Below are 15,889 nucleotides of genomic sequence, written 5' to 3' on the forward strand. Positions count from 1 at the left end.
GGGTATGGGGGCCCCTGGTGGTCTAGTGGTTAAGGACGCGGCGCTGTCACCGCCAAGGCCCAGCTTCAATTCCCGGTCGGGGCCACTCCCCGGGCAGATGGAGCTCGTTAGCCCATAAGGCAATCCATCTACATCCTGAGGACCTCGCTGCCACCGTCCAAGCTCGCTTGGCCCCTGCAGACGAACCTTAGGATTAAAGGGTGGGCTCAGTTCCGCACACACTGTGTCTCACCTAAAAAAAATCCAATACACAGGCTGGAAGGTGGAAAGACCTTCCCCGGTTCTTCGTTCGCGAAGACTGGCCATTATTATTATGGGGGCCTGACTCCCATCTGCCAGCTATTTTCTTTATTGACTCTCCCAGATGGTGAGCTGGTTCAAACAGTCCCATCTGCAAGTCCTCTTAGTAAGGACAGGTTTTAATGTCAGTCCCCCGGGAACCACTAACCCACCTGCTGACCCCGGCCACAGCAGACACTGATGAAACAGGAGATTTTGACCTGCAAATGCATTTGGGGTTTATTCATCCCACTGCTTGAAGGAACCCTTCCTGCATTCCCCAAGGTGCAGCACCCCCCAAGAGACCCAGACCCTAGACCCCAAGGGCTGTGCAAATCGGGGGCATTGCAGAAGTGTGGTGGATGCAAAGACACGAACGTCTGGAAACGGCAAGCCCACGGACCAGACATGAGCAAGAAATGAATTAAAGTGCCGCACGTTTCTGGCTCCAAAAATGCCTGGAAAAGGTCCTGTGAGTCATCAAATCCTACCCCTGCCTCCCAATCCACCCCCTCTCAACATTTTATCTAACACAAACACCTCCAGCGATAGCTCCGGCTTGTGAGATAGCAGAGCCCATTCCGCTGCCTAATGGCCCTTACTGTTAAGACTGTTTTTATCTCCCAACCTACACAACCCCTTTTTCTTAAAGTTTCAAGTCATTACACCTCGTAATGCCAGTCTCAGCCCTTGCAAACAACCTTCCCCTTTTGCTATAAATCATTACAAACTCATTTTCGGAAAGAAGGTGTCCCACGAATTACCGCAACGGTTTTATTAAATTGCATTTGGATGCTCACATACCAATCTTTGCAAGCTTAGTGAGACGACAAGAAGCTAAGCACAGGAGCCTGACCCTCTGACATCCCCCTCCCATGGATGAGAAGGCACTAGATGCAGCCCCTTCCATGGGTGCCAGGCACCATCAGCTCTGTGCCATTTATGCCATCTTGGGGAACAGCAGTGTAAATGCTCCAATAATTTTGCATATACTCCCAGCTGACAGAAATAAATCTAGAGCTGCAGTAATTTCAGTAGCACCCTGCCTCTTCCTCCTCCTGACGCAGGGAATTTGCACTGAAGACTGGGCAGCAGTGAATTTAAAGCATTACATTTGATTTTGATGTACAATTATCCCCGCAGATAGGTGGTTAGTACAGCAGAAGTGAAAATAATTTCAGTGGATTAAATGTCAAAGAAAAAAATCCCTGAGAACATCTATGGGCAGTTGTGAACTCCTTCACGAGGCTGAAGGATTTTCCTTTGATTTTAAGCATTCCAGGATAGCTTCAACCCTGTTCATCAGACACAGGCAGACAAGTCATGCTTTCCACTGGGCACATAAGCCTTCCCACCCAGATCCAATGGCAGCTTAAATCAGATTAACATTCCCCCCGAATTTACCCCAGGCATTGCCAAAATAAGAACCCATCCCTGCTCAACATTACATTCCTGCAGCCTCCTCCCCATGAGGGATGGGTTCTGCTACCCCGTGCAGCAGCACCTTCGCCTTCTGCAGTCTGGAAATGTCAGAGGGCCTCCTCCCACCCTCTTAGCTCAATGGTTTGTTAATATCACCCACAAGAAAGATGCTGGTTTGGGTCAGTTTTCCTCCTCCAATTGTTTTACAGTCAGCATCGTGCTTTAAATAGATAAAAGCAGTGATTCAACATTTAAATATAGTGGATTTTTCCCCAGCTATTTCAATACTTTTTATTAAAAACCTTCTTTTAAATTATGTTGTGCATCTGTCAGTGACTTTTAATGCTCAGCATTTGGGGGGGAAAGGAAATGCAACTGTTAAGAACCCAGGTTAAGTGCTGATCTTTTAAAACCTAATTAAAGAGATATAAATTATAAACCAACCTCATTCAATAGGTGATTAAAGTTGGAACAGTATGGGTACTACATGGGTATTTATTACTTCTTAATTATCCTTTATTTTCTGTTCCATTCTGTGTTTCACAAGGCCATCTGACTCTCGATTCCTCCCTAGGTCTTGCAGTGTTGGCCAGATGATTCTCATGCAAATCTAATACTCTATAAAACCGCATCTTTTAAAAGAAGTTACAGAAAAATAGGGTTTACAGAGTAAAAGTTTCCTCCTAACAAATGTACAGATGTATTAACAATACTATCATCAAAAGCAGGGAGTTAATTTGTGGGCACCCAGTCACCATACATACTTGTTACAATCACATGCCCACATCCTACAGCGATTCCAGAGACTGGGAAGAACACTGTTCAGGATGTTGTTAAAGTTAACCCCTGGGAAAAAAAAATAAAATTAATGATCTCACTATAAAACCACTGCCTGGGGAGGTTACTAAATTTTAGGGTTCTGCTCTTGCTCTCTTAACTATCAAGAGAGCAACTTGCAGGCCTGAAATAATTAAGAACAGAAAACTCAATTATCTAGTAAACTAAGCTCTTAAACCACTGTGCTAAGCTAAATGGAAAGGCTGCACAGGGAGGAGCATCATTAGTCCCACTCAGGAAAAACAGAATAAAAGAGCAGGAGTACAAAAGGAACCAGCTCACAAGCAAAGGCGCATTGAGACCAGTGGGAAGAGTTGGGATTTTTAATTTTTAAACTGTGCATTGGAACACACCAGCTGCCAGAAATAAAAGAGAGAAGAAAGCTTGACACACTCAGCCAGCCAGTTGTAAAGCTTTGCACCTCAACTCCAAAAGCAAAAGGTTTATCTCCTACTTTCTTAGGGTGAATCCATATTTGCTTCCATCAAAGAAAATGAACAAAAAGGTGGAAATTGCATTTTGCCATGGGAGAAGGAAAACAGAGCCTCCAGCAGATATTTCTGTCAAGATAAATATTCCTCAGCTTTCCTTCATCCCAGGGTAGACATCCATCCCTTCTACCTACATGCACCGGCACAATTACCTAGGGCATCACCATCAACACAAAGAAACCTGAATGGCAAAGAGGAGAGAAAAACAGACCAGGAGAAATGGAAATTCAAGCTACTGTTTATATTTGAGAAATTATGCAGCGAAAAGAACAAATGCAGGAAGAAAACCAAACAAGGGCAACATATGAAAGAAAGAATTTAGTCTGGATGTGAAGCTACCACAGGGTAGAACCACAGGCTGACTCAGGAGCTGGCATTAAGTCTCACCTTCAGAAAAACCTAAGAAAAGCACTCTCCCATCACCCTGCCTTCACTCTTCTCCAGCATAAGACCTCTGATCCAGCTCCAGTCAAGCTGTTGCCACGAATTACATCCTCCCACCCCTCCAAACACTGAGATGCAGCTGACAGTAGTTAGGTCATGCTACTGCCCACCTCCAAGTATTCCAGAGCTGCTCCAGAGCTCAGAAACCTGGTCCCCAGGCTGTAGGACCAGAGGAGACCAAGTTTCTCACTGCCTGATGCATGCCCTCAGCTAGAATTATTCCCAGAACATCAATACTGCTCATGAAACAGCACGACACTTCCCTCATATTTATGAGAATTGACCTTTTTTGTTGTTGTTGTTTTTTAATTAGAAGTGTGGTCTCTGGCTCCTTCAGAGCTCTCCTACAGAGAGTGCTGTGCCAATGTCCCCCCAGCCCATGCACCGCTGATTCAGTAAAATGGAGTCATGGGACATTTCTCCTGCATGTTGCAACTCAGCAGTGTTTCCTCTACTTACTCCTTCAGCCACAACTGCTCATAATGCAAAATGGGGGCTTCCAGCAAGCATTGTTTTCTGTTCATGTCACACACAAAAAAACCCATATTTTACATAAATTGTTTAACCCTCAGTTTCTTCAGGGAGGTATGATCCATAGGCAAAGGTTCTCAGAATTGAGTCCATGGTGATTTGTGGCTGGAAACTCCAAAATTTTGTTTTAATTGACAGATGTATGAAAGGAAGAAAAGCAATAAACAGATGCCTGGAAAATAGTCCTTGAGTGATGCTCCCCTATTACGGAGATTTATGCAGCTGCTACTAGGAGAGGCAAGTGCTCTGAAGTGTAATTACTACACAGAGTCATGCAAGATGGGCCAGATCCAAGGTATAAGCAAGCAGTCGTTGCTTTAATTATGATCAAGTTTATGTACTTAGGCAAATGTAAAATCCACTTTCTATTTGATATGTGGGAACTTTATCATCATAACAAGCTGGAAGCATTCACTTGAAACACCAGCCCTGCTATGAGATATTGATCCAACTACCCACAGGCTCCGTAGAGTGGCAAAGGGCTCCTCACTCCTCCTGATTATCACGGATGCAGCTGGTCCTCCCAGGGGAGAAAGAGCACAACTTAGGAACTCCAGCAACCTGAACCCTGCCAGCAAGGGAAGATACCAGAGCAAAAACACCCACTGCAATCACAGCCAGGCCAGGATCGAGGATACTACCAGTTTCTGGGGCAGGACCAAACACACTGCAGCACAGCAGCCTCAGCAGCCCCTCAACATTCACAGCACAGCCTCTGATGGGAGTCACCCTACAGGAACCTGCCCACCTCCCTGGAGTGTGTAAAAACATACTCCAACAAAGTTACCTAGGAATCAAAGGAAGGATTTCACTGACTTTAAAAGAAGTATCTTCCCTTGCTTCTGTGATTACAAACAAACAAAAGAATTTGTAATTTCAATGGTGATAGCAGCAGCTCTTTCCGTCCCCTGCAACTCTCCATGCAAACATTTAACTTGAAAAGTGTTTCCAGTGCCACCTCCTTACTGACCAGGAGGCCAAGGTCCTGCAGGATGGAGACAGAAAATAAGCTGCTCCTGCAGCTGGTCTGAAGGGTGCAGTAAGTGTGAAAAATTATATGGGAAGGGCAAGTAAGGAAAGGAAGGGATAGGGAAGGTACACTCTCACCAGGACTTACACCTAAACTCTCCTTCTAGCTCTCACAGCTGTTGGTAAGCTGAGGCATTGCTACAGTCCTACAGACCAAAGGACTTGGGATTTGTACCAGCAGCCACAAGACCTTGCAGTCCCAGCCCTGGGCATCCCGCTTCCCCCCCTTTCCTCTCCTGCGCTGCAGCAGTTCACTGCTGAAGCAACTCTTGTGTTTCTGATCTGTGCGACAACAAATGCAAAAAACGTAACTCAACACATCGTTATTAAAAGCAGCTACTGCTGGCGATGATCTCATTGGACCTCCCCTGCCTGTCACGCTTGCCTGTTATCTTTTCCTTCTCATACTTTGATCATAAGGTTTTCAGGGCAGGCGTTCTCCGCTGTGTATTGAACCCAACGCAGGAGCACCCGAGCTCTCCAGGCAGCTCCATAACGCAGCCATCAAAACTGATCGGTTTGTGTACACACACTCCCAGCACACAGCCACCCACCTGGAGCAGCCGACGCTCCCTAGCTCCCAAAAAGCTGCAACAGAAACCTTTAAAAGGCAGGGAATTCGAGTGTTTCACTTGCATTTTAAAATAGGTATGAGGCAAATATACCAAAAGCAGCCTTGCAGGGCGTTGGTGGGGAGGTTCGGTGCGGTACCACCCAGGCAGCCACCTGTAATGGGAACTGCAGAGCAGAGTAACACCTCGCCCAGATCCATCACAGCCTCTCACTGCGCCCTCGCACCCCACACAGCACCCGCACAGCTCGGGGAACGCCGCGCTGCCTCCTTCCAGCCCCGTGCTCTGGAACTGCAGCAGCCCCCGGGCTCAGGCGGGGGGGATGAGGGTTTGGATGCTCTTGGAATGGCTTTACAGAGCGGGATTGCCCTCGGACCCCGGCACACCGGGAAACACTGTGGAAAGCAGCTCTGGCAGACCCAGGACCTGCGGAGACATGACGGGTGCGTGGACCCTCCGCTCACCGGCGGGGAAATCGCACCGGACCCCCGACAGCAGCGAGGACGGCAACAAGGGGCGGCTGGTTCCGCCGGCAGCGCTGCAGCTCTGCCCGACAGCCCGAGCCTGCCTCAGTGAAAGACCCCCCTGAGCAAACCGAGCGCAATAAAGACCTGCTCATTCAGGGGGTTCCCATTCCACATGTAACTGGAGTCTCCGTGTTATCCCCGCGTCCGAGGCGCGGAGCCCGGCGGCCGCCGGTACCGAGCAACTCCCAGCGGGCGGCGGGATAGCGGGCAGCCCGCACCCGGTTCCGCAGCGTCCCGCAGCCGCGCAGAGACCCTCTCCCGCGGCCCCGGCTCGGGGCGGCTGCAGCCGCTTCGCCCCGCACTCGAGCGGCCCCTGGCACCGGCGAGCCCCGGCGGGGGAATGCCGGCCGGCCAGCCGGACGCCACGGGGCAGGGCGGTCTCACCTGGCACGGGGCTCTCGGGCACCCACTTGGCTCCGGGCTGCAGCATCTGGAAGGCGGTGCGGACCGGGCGGCAGGCGGCTTCCCCCGTCGGCTGCGCGGCCCCTGGGGCAGCGAGCAGCGCCGCCGCCAGCAGCAGCAGCGCTCCGCCGCTCCCCGACATCCTCCCGGGCCACCGGGGCGCTCCTCTAGGCGCTGCCAGCGGGCATTCCCGGCGCGGCGGGAGCAGCTGGACCTCACCCCGCACCTCACGAAGCGCTCCCGGGACTCCTGTCCCGGCTCCGCGAGCGCCGCTCGGCCCCGCCCACCGCGCCCCGATCGGCCCCCGCCCCGAACCTGATTGGTGCCTGCCCCCCCTTCTCCCGCCAAACTCGCCCCGCGCGCGGCACCGCCCCGGCGCTGATTGGCCCCCACGGGGCGGCCCCGCCCCCAGGGCGCGCCGCACCTGTCCCGAGCCGCACCTGTGCGGGCAGCGGCAATCCCGATCCCCATTCCCGGTCCCCGTGCCCGTACTCCCGCCGGTGGGTGCGCAGCCCCGCGGGCTCACACCCTGCGAGCGCTGCGCCGCTGCTTCCTCGCTCGCTGCCCGCGCGGTGCAGCCCCCACCTGGTGCGGGACGTGGGGTGCGTGGTGCTGCTCCGTGAGCGAAGGGAGCGTCTCTTAAACCCTCGCCACCCGCAGTTTGAGCTGCAAGGGAAAGCGAAGTTCTGCACGCCACACCTTCACTTAAGGTGAAGGGACGGAGCAGGATTCACCTGGAAACTCCACCGTGACAGCAGAGTGGTGCTGAGTGCAGGACCCTTGGGGCAGCACTGAAGCCTGGATAACCCAGTCTCTGAGGGGTCCAGGGGTGCCACGGGTCTGGGGTGCAGCTGGGTGAGCACTGGACAAATCACACTGGAAACAGGCAGCTGCACATGAGCGGGTTGTATTTTTCCAGCAAAACCATTTCTGCACCAATTTCCAGATGGAGCTGTTGGAAATGGCTCGCTCACTGAGCTAGAGTTCCCCCAGGGTCCCACAGTCCTGGCAGCAAGGACACAGGGGCCCTCACTACTGCACCAACCAGAACCAAGACGTGCCAACTCCATCCCACCAGAAAAAGACCTTAAATACCAGCACGTCTTGCTCAGCTGGAAGGGGCCCACGCTGCTCATCACTCAGCAAGCAGCTGTACAAAGTGGGAAGCAAGCAGGTGGGGCGAGGGAAGGATTTATTTAAAACAGCAAGGGCCACATACGAAAAACTGCCAAAACAGTGTTTGCCCAGGCAGTCTCCACCCTGCTCACCCCCAGCCTGCACAATGCACAGAAAAACAATGAGGCAGCAAGCACAAGCAGAAGAACAGAAGAAAAATATATTTTAAAATTTCCAGTGCAAAGGCAGGATCAAATTATCACCAATGGCTTGCTACCAGCAATTTTTCACTCTGAAATTTTGAAGAGAGATAAAAAATGAAAGTCCAACCTGTGTATTTGTTCTAAGAAAATGCCTGCTAGGGAGCAATTGTTAGAATATATTATGGATATGAGTCTAATAAGCTGGAATGTGCAACATGTCTTGTTGGTTAATGGATTGTTGGAGTCTGTTGCTGTCCACAGACTGTGCTATTTATTATCTGTTTATTGTGTCTGGTAAGCACGACTGACAAAATTTCCATTAACCGGGCAGCAAAAAGTCCTGCTTTGCAGGAATTCAGAGAAATCCAGAAATTTCATTTTGCTTAGAGGTGGAGGTGCTCCACAGTGCAAATTGTGCCTGGTTTCAGCAGAGCTAAGAGCAGGCATGTGCTCAGTGATACAGATGAGGAGTCATCCTTTACCCATTTTCATTCCTCCTGGTTCCTTACATGGAATACCAGCAGCACATGTGCTGCAGCTCATGTGAGATGTGCCACACTGGATAGTTAACATATCTTTTCTGCATCTCCTGCATTGATTCAGTGATGGATTTGTTACCTTTATGCAAGTCTGGGTTTCGGGCACAGCCTTGCATTAGGTCAGGAATCAATTGGACTGAATTGCAAAACACAAAGGCAGGTATTTGAAGCGCTCCTTTATATGCACTATTGCAATCTATATTATGTTTATGGCCTGAATTACAGATCTCTAAAGAGCATTCAGGCATCTCCTGTGTTTATCTTCAAACCTGCTGTGTGTATTTCATTTAAGTACAGGAGGCTTTTGCTGCTGCAGGTAAGTACACAGATATTGTCAAGCACACCATTAGAGCAAAGAATTACATGCAGTGCCAAATAGGTGCCATTTAGGTACCTCTGCTCAGATGAGGAAGTGTTTTAAGATTTCAAACAAATTAGAAAACAACATTACTGCTCTTTACTGGATCTGGCTTCACAGTGGGATCTGACATTATCATGACAATGACTCCCTGCAAAAATAAAGTTTATTTACCAACAAGGAGATGTGTCAAAAACAAGTTAAAGGGGAAATATACAACAAAACCAAGGGGCAGCCCTTTCTTTCAGTCACTATTTTGGCTTATACCCAAAGTCTACTGGCTGTCAGGGGAAAAAAAAGAATTCACATTTTAACTGGAGACTTTTTCTGATGGAGTGAGTGCTTTTCACTCATTTCTCCCAATTTTCACTCCAGCATTACTGACTTTCCTTGGGATAATAAACTCTAGGATGCAGCTAGATGGAGATAACAGGTGAATCCCATCTAATCCATGGACCAGCACTACTGGCATGTCCTGTAGCACCTCCAGCGCCAAGCCCAAAGGACACTCTTCACCCCAATGCCTGAAGAAGCATTCCCAAGGTGACAATTGCAGACTCTGACTTCCATCAGGACTGCAACAGCATCAAGAAAGTCTGAAGCTATTTTCCTGGGCCCTGCACATCCATAAAACTTGTCCTTTTAACATGTGAGGGTAGCAAATGTAGATTTGTCCTGGAGGAGAAAGCAGACAACTTGCTCCAAGATCAGAGGCAAAGTCACTGGGTTAGTTGTCTGCCAGCAGATGTAGTAAGAGCCAAGTCATTGTCTCATATCCAGGATGATAATTTCCCTTGTTACAACTGCTCACACCGTAAAAAATTCACTTAATCATCTACCTGCCTCAAGCCTGTAAGTAATGAGAGGCAGGATCGTGTGTAGCTGATTTTATCAAATGCTCTTATGAAGTTCTCCACTGGGAAAACCCTGAATCAATTAAAACACCAAGGAGAGATGTAGGAGAGGGATTCATACTCCCCAGTAGATGCTCACCAGGTTATAAACACATTTTCCTTATTCTGTGGATGGGATGGATGAGCTCCATGGGGACAAGGTCAGCTGAGCCATGCCTATAACGGAGGAAATCACCGTGGGGCAGGGCAGCAAAGAAAAAACTTGGAGCATCTGTTGACACATCTGCATGTTTTTGGCACATACCTGACAGTCTGCCTGGATTTCTCATCCCTGATGTGATCTTCTTGTGCCGCCTATGGCCCAGCTGCATCACTTGAGATCTCACGTGTCCTGCTGGAATCAGGAGCCTGCTGGAAGCAGGCAGTGATGGCTTCTCCCTGTCAAAATGACCCTTCCCACCCTGCAGAAGTTGCATTTTCAGGCTTTCATAACCATTTGTGGAGGAGGAGAAGGGAGAAGCTCTTCACTATATAACAGTACTCGCACATAGCCTGATGGAAAAAAGAAAAGTGCATTTGCCATGGGGCACTGGGAGAAATGATGGATTGCCAGGTAGCAGACATCCCTCCTCTCTTTGGCAGGATATTGTATTCCGTGTGCCATACAGGAATGCTGATAGATCCATAAAGCATTAGCCCTTTCCTCACCCTAAAAAGCAGTGGCTGATAAATCACTCGCTCTCTGGAGTTTGTTGGGAGCAGATCACACAGCAGAAGCAGTGAAGCCTTCAGAGAGATACATCACTTAAAGACACTGCAGATGCCAATAGGGCTGTACATCAAGAATGCACAGACAAATCACTTTCCCAGTTAGAAAATAAGATACTTCAGAACTGGAACTTCTTTTGCAAGTATGTACCAGCTTGTTCTGGTACTTACATCACACTCATATCAGAAATGCCTCCCAGAGCCTTGGAAAATCTCTGCACTCCAGTCCTGGGGATCGCCCCATTTTTTTACAAAGGGTTTGAAGAGTCTTCTCTCCCCATAAAGGACAGAAAACTTAATGAAATTGCAGAATATTTCATGGCATAAAATCCCAGCCAGATTCAAACTTTTCCAAACCAGCACTTAACTGTGGATAAGACTCAGGTTTTGCAGGGGGCAGCTGGATGAAGAGCTAGCCATGCAGTTACCTGAAGGGCTTTGCACCCTTTGTAAAATTCAAAATGCACAGACGCAGCTGATGTGGCTCAAAAGCTCCTCCACACCCCCCCCCCCCATCTCTGGAGAGCCCAAAACTCAGCATGAAAGGCTGAAACACACAGTGTGCTGGAGTTTGGCCTGTGCTGGTCATGGGATGCAGCTGTCAGGGAAGAAGGATGCTCGAAGAACTCCTCACCACTGCCCAAGCTGCAATACCCATCTCCAGTGAGTGGAGCTGAACGCCGGCAGAGCTCCTGAGTGCAAGACAATCACTTGAGACGCAGCTCTGCAGAGGGAATCAAAGCAGAAGAGATGGGAGAAAACTATTCACCATGCACTGCTGCCTCTGCTGGGAGCACAGGGCAGACATTTCTCAAGCTGATATTTTCATTTATCATCTCCTGGTAATTAATCAACAGAAGAGACATCACCAGGAGCCAGCCCAGAAGGGATCAGCCCAGAGCATTCACCGATGGAAATAAAGCACTGCCAGCAATTATCAGCCCAGGGCTGTCACACCATGGGCATCCCACTCTCATACAGAGGGCACTGCTGTGGACCAGGTCTGCACAGCGTGGGCAGACTGACAGGGCAGCATGGGAGCCATTCTGGATTTAACTCTGGAGAGATGCTGCACTACCAATTCCCCGCACAGGCTCAACAGCTCAGCACAACCTGTGAGTGCTGGAGCAACAGGTGACGAGGTACACAGTGCAGAGCCAAAGGGCAGAGCGAGACTGCACCTTTGCAGAGCAGGCAGTCCTAGTAGGAGTCATGGGGCTGCACACATTGATGAAATCCCACTGTAGCATGTGGAGAACACACAGGCTTTGAGATGGGATATACAGCAAAACCAACAGAAATGTTATTGAATACATAAATTGCTCCCACTCTAAAGGACACCACGATGTATTCAGGTACCTTTCCAGGAGGGTTTTTTTCCTGTGCAGTGGCACCACAGTAAAACTTGATTTATGCCTTAATAAATTACTGTAATGCTTAATATTATATGCAAAAACTCTGGGAAGAGATATAATAGAGGACTGTTTCTGCTGCGCTTATGCAGAAGCTGCCTCCGGTCGCATGGTAATGAGGCAGTTCCAAAGGTATCAGAAGTTAGACTGCTCCTCAAATGCACTTTGTGGGTAAAACAGCAGATGGGTGACCCAGTGTCAGCTTTTATACCCAATAATTCAAGAAATTGAATGGACACAGTGTTTCTCTCCCTCACTGACACAGACCAGCAGTCTTTGTTGGAGCCAGTGGATTTGGAGCAGCCCCAGCAAGCACCAAGCCCTGGCAAGGGAGACTTGGAACAAAGGAATGTGAAGCAGCATGAAGAGTCTCCATCAAGGGAAGGAGGAGGCTCTGTGGCTGCCAGTGTGCTACTGCAGTGTTCAGCCACTGTGCAGCAGGACAGAAACACCTCTGCTACTTGCCATGTCCCCACCAGCACCTTCTTCCTCCCCCTCCCTCCCTCTCGGGCTTCTTCTGTCTCATTAAGGAAAGGTCACTGCACATGATGGCAAGGAGAAAAAATCGCAATCCAAAGACTTTCTGGTCTTACAGCTGCTTTCTCACAGTTCTCACCAGGCCCCTGGGGTTGTTTTGAGCCTCATCCCGCAGGAGGGAAGTGCTATGACATTCCTCAGCTGCATGCTCTGCTCAGGATGGGGCACAGCACAGATCTGCCCCTCTGCTGCAGACACCTGTGCCCAGAGGCTCTCTTGGCCTATTTGGGGTTTTCCTGCTGCAGGTCTCCCAGCACAGGCATGATGTGTGTACTGAGCATGGCTGGCTGTGTCCTAGAGCACTTCTCTGCCCAGGAGATGACGTGTACTGAGCTGCCCCTTGCCATCTGCAGCTCCCTCATCATTTGTCCCTGCTCCAGCCCATAACACTGGGAGACCATGACCTTCCCTTGGTTATTTTTTTCAGCTACATTCATTGCCTGACCCTTCCAGAGGTGATGCCAGCAGCAGCTGAACAAGAAGCCATCTGAGCACTCCTCCTGGCTGGCTGGACTAAGAGCTCAGCACACCTTGGGCTTCTCATAGCAGCAGAGGACATTAATAGATCTCAGAGGGCTTGGCTATTAAGAATGCATCCTTCTTGCATGAGCCAAATAATTTAATAAAAGAACTCAGAAAGATTTAGTACTTGTGCATTTGAAGGCATTTCCCAAACAACAACTAATTATCCTGCTGGAAGCTCAGCCAGGTTTCACCCCTCTCTGGAGAAGAACAGCTTATTGACAGAAGGGAAGTTTATTTTTTAAAGGAGCCTCACTAGACATTCACATTTTTCTCATTTCTGATCAGTTAGAATAATGAACCACCTTACAAAGAGAGATTTATTTTGCTTTTAAATGCTAAATCATTCCTGCATGCAATGCATAAATGTCAGACCTCTCAAACAGTTCTTTGGGGGGTTGGTTTATCTGATTACTATTAAATGAGAAGCACAAATTGAGAAGCAGGTAAGTGTGAACCAGAAATAGTTTCTCCTGATTCCACTTCCCTTTAAATAAGGCTGAAAAATGCACCTGAGCTACAGATGTCTCAAGTAGAAGTTCTCCTCAAATACAGAAATCTCTGTATGTGCATGAGTCAGGGACAGGATGGGAAAGGAAGAACAAATCACTGTGCTCCATCCACTGCTCCATGTTGTGACTGGTGTAGGGCACTTCAAAGGTTTTCCATAAACTCAGGGATTAGTGCAAGTAGGTCAAAACTTCTCGTTAATGAAGAAGCAATAAAGCTGTTGACAAATGATTTCAGAGGGCTTGGCCAGTGATGGAAAAAGCAAATAGAAACAAGCCCAAGCTTGTTATTTTTAGTTCTTTGGGGTTGTTGAAATCAGTCACCTGCTATGTGGGGAACCTGACTGGGCAGCATTTGGAGCTGGCTCTACCCAAACACAGGACTCAGAACTAGAAAACCTGGGGGACCAAGGTCCTGCTTGGAGGGCATCGTGAGTGCAAATGGCATTTTAGGATATCATTTTAGCCTCAGTCTAAGTGCAAGCATTTAGAAATAAAAGTGACCACAATGTATTATTCAATGAGCTGTTTTAGAAGAAAGTAAATAATTTAGACAATACATGCTTAGAGCTGAGTAACTTTTCCTCCTCTTGCTCTGCTTTCTCTCACTGCACCTTCTCTGAGGCCAGCAGTAAACGTCCTGCAGATTTTGGCAGAGATGAGAGAGCAGCATTCAGGTTTTACCCATGGCCTTTCAGGGATTTGTCCCCATTTGTCACCTGGGCAAGATTAAGAGGGAAGACCTGAAGGAAAAAGAGGTTTGGCTCTGCTAGAGGCTGCTCTCACAAATAGGAATTGCCGTTGGTCAGCAGTATTTAGTACTCACAAGGGAGTGTGGGTGGCTTTGGTTTATCTTCCCCTAGAAAACAAGACCCTGATTCAGCAAGAAAGTATATTCAGTTTAAGAGCAAAGATACCTCATTTCTGATATAAACCAACTGATTGAACCAACTGATTGAACCAACACAAGCATCTTGTAAATGTATAAAAGGTTCACTCTGTTCTGCAGACTTTCTGCCAGACAAGGCATTACTGAGTGCTGAGGGAACACAGACCAATCCTCACTCACAGGATATGGTTCTGGACAGAAATCCTGCCACAGAGAGGTCCCAAGCCCTGCACTAATGCCCTGCACATGGGCCAGGAACATCTGACCATCTGGGACCCCTTCCACAAAATTACTTAACTCCAAACTGCAAAGCAATCCCGTTAAAAGCAGCCCTGTGTGCAAACCCTTGGCTGAGGAGTCTCAGAAAATAAAAACTTCAGTACAAAAGGAGTCACTGATAGTCTTGTGCCAGTCTGTCAAGCGTCAGTCATGCAGCATTACAGGAGGGAAGACCAAGCAGAAGTGAATGTTTAAGCATTGGGATTTAGAGTATGGAAGCTCCATTCAAATGCCTTCAGACCAGACAACCTTGGAAGCTCCTTCGCTGCCTCGCTCCCACACCTCTCCATTTGCAACACAGGGATAATGGTTTTACTCTGCCTTACTGGGACAGCGAGAAGATAAATTCATAAGCACTCTGAAGAGGATCAGCAATTACAGCACCGAGGTCACCCTCACACCTACCTTGACGACAGCCCAAATGGACCGTGCGAGAGATATCCCTGCATCTTCCCAGGATTAGCATCGATTAAATACCACAGAGAAACTGCATTCTTTAGCAACTTGTGACAATTATGAAGACGGTCAGGTTCATACCTTGGAAAAAGGGTTTGACAGAGCTGCCAACAGGAAAGCAGCTAATTCCCAGTGGCTGTGCTCAGGTTGAAGTTGCAACACCAGAAATCTCCGAGGTCCCAAGAATATGAAGATGCTGTCTTCATTTCCAAATGGATTTCCACATTTATTAGATATTCCTGATAGAAATGTACGAGTAAGACAGATCCAATTAGTTCGTCTAATAGTCTTGCATGATGAGATTGGCCTAACCATCTGAGCGCAGGATTTTGCACAAATGAAAGAGCGTTCCCATAAAATAGAAAATGTAATTTAGCAATTTGGAAAGAAAATCGACAATCTTTTGAGAAAACTAATAGCTTTTTACTGTGTAATATAAGCTTACCTATCTAGTGTGGAAAAAACATATAAAGCATTAGAGAGACAACCCTACCACTAAATGTAATAATAATAAAACCTCCTCAAATTATTTCTTATTACCCTTTTTTGTTCATTTTCAAACTATCCAGAAATAGGGACTCTCTGTGCTTCTGACTGATAATCTCAGCAATTCCTCATAGGGCTGAAAGTGGCACACTCCCTGCGAGCTACCACCCAATAAAAAAGGGACATTTTCTACTTTATCACTTAAAAGGCAGCTCTGGGGCCCAGATCATGGCAGATGTGAGCTGGCCAAGCTGCAATTTCATGGCACTGCTGGGCTGAGACCAGGCAAGGAAGTTTGTCTCTTTTCTGGAAACACTTACAATCACCTGAAGTCCTTTTTTGAGGAGACACTAATCCATAACCTCTCAGATCAGAAGCACTGGGTGGATTATCTGTTCTCCTGTACACCACAGTTTCAAATTGCCAC

The 15,889-nt window shown here is 48.2% G+C and overlaps 1 protein-coding gene across 1 annotated transcript in view; it reads right to left on the reverse strand.

Annotated features, from left to right (window-relative positions):
• The window catches only part of GPC3 (glypican 3), a 143,758-nt gene extending 137,045 nt beyond the window's left edge, over positions 1-6,713 (reverse strand). The window contains exon 1 of the mRNA XM_027899375.1: positions 6,517-6,713. Coding sequence (XP_027755176.1) covers positions 6,517-6,676 — 160 coding nt within the window. The 5' untranslated portion in view covers positions 6,677-6,713. The remainder of the gene's footprint in view (positions 1-6,516) is intronic.
• Between the last annotated feature and the right edge of the window lie 9,176 nt (positions 6,714-15,889).

The sequence above is a fragment of the Empidonax traillii genome, unplaced genomic scaffold, assembly GCF_003031625.1.
Source record: "Empidonax traillii isolate 1590-97213 ecotype Southwest subspecies unplaced genomic scaffold, ASM303162v1 scaffold20:size5563877, whole genome shotgun sequence".
Lineage (NCBI taxonomy): Eukaryota > Metazoa > Chordata > Aves > Passeriformes > Tyrannidae > Empidonax > Empidonax traillii.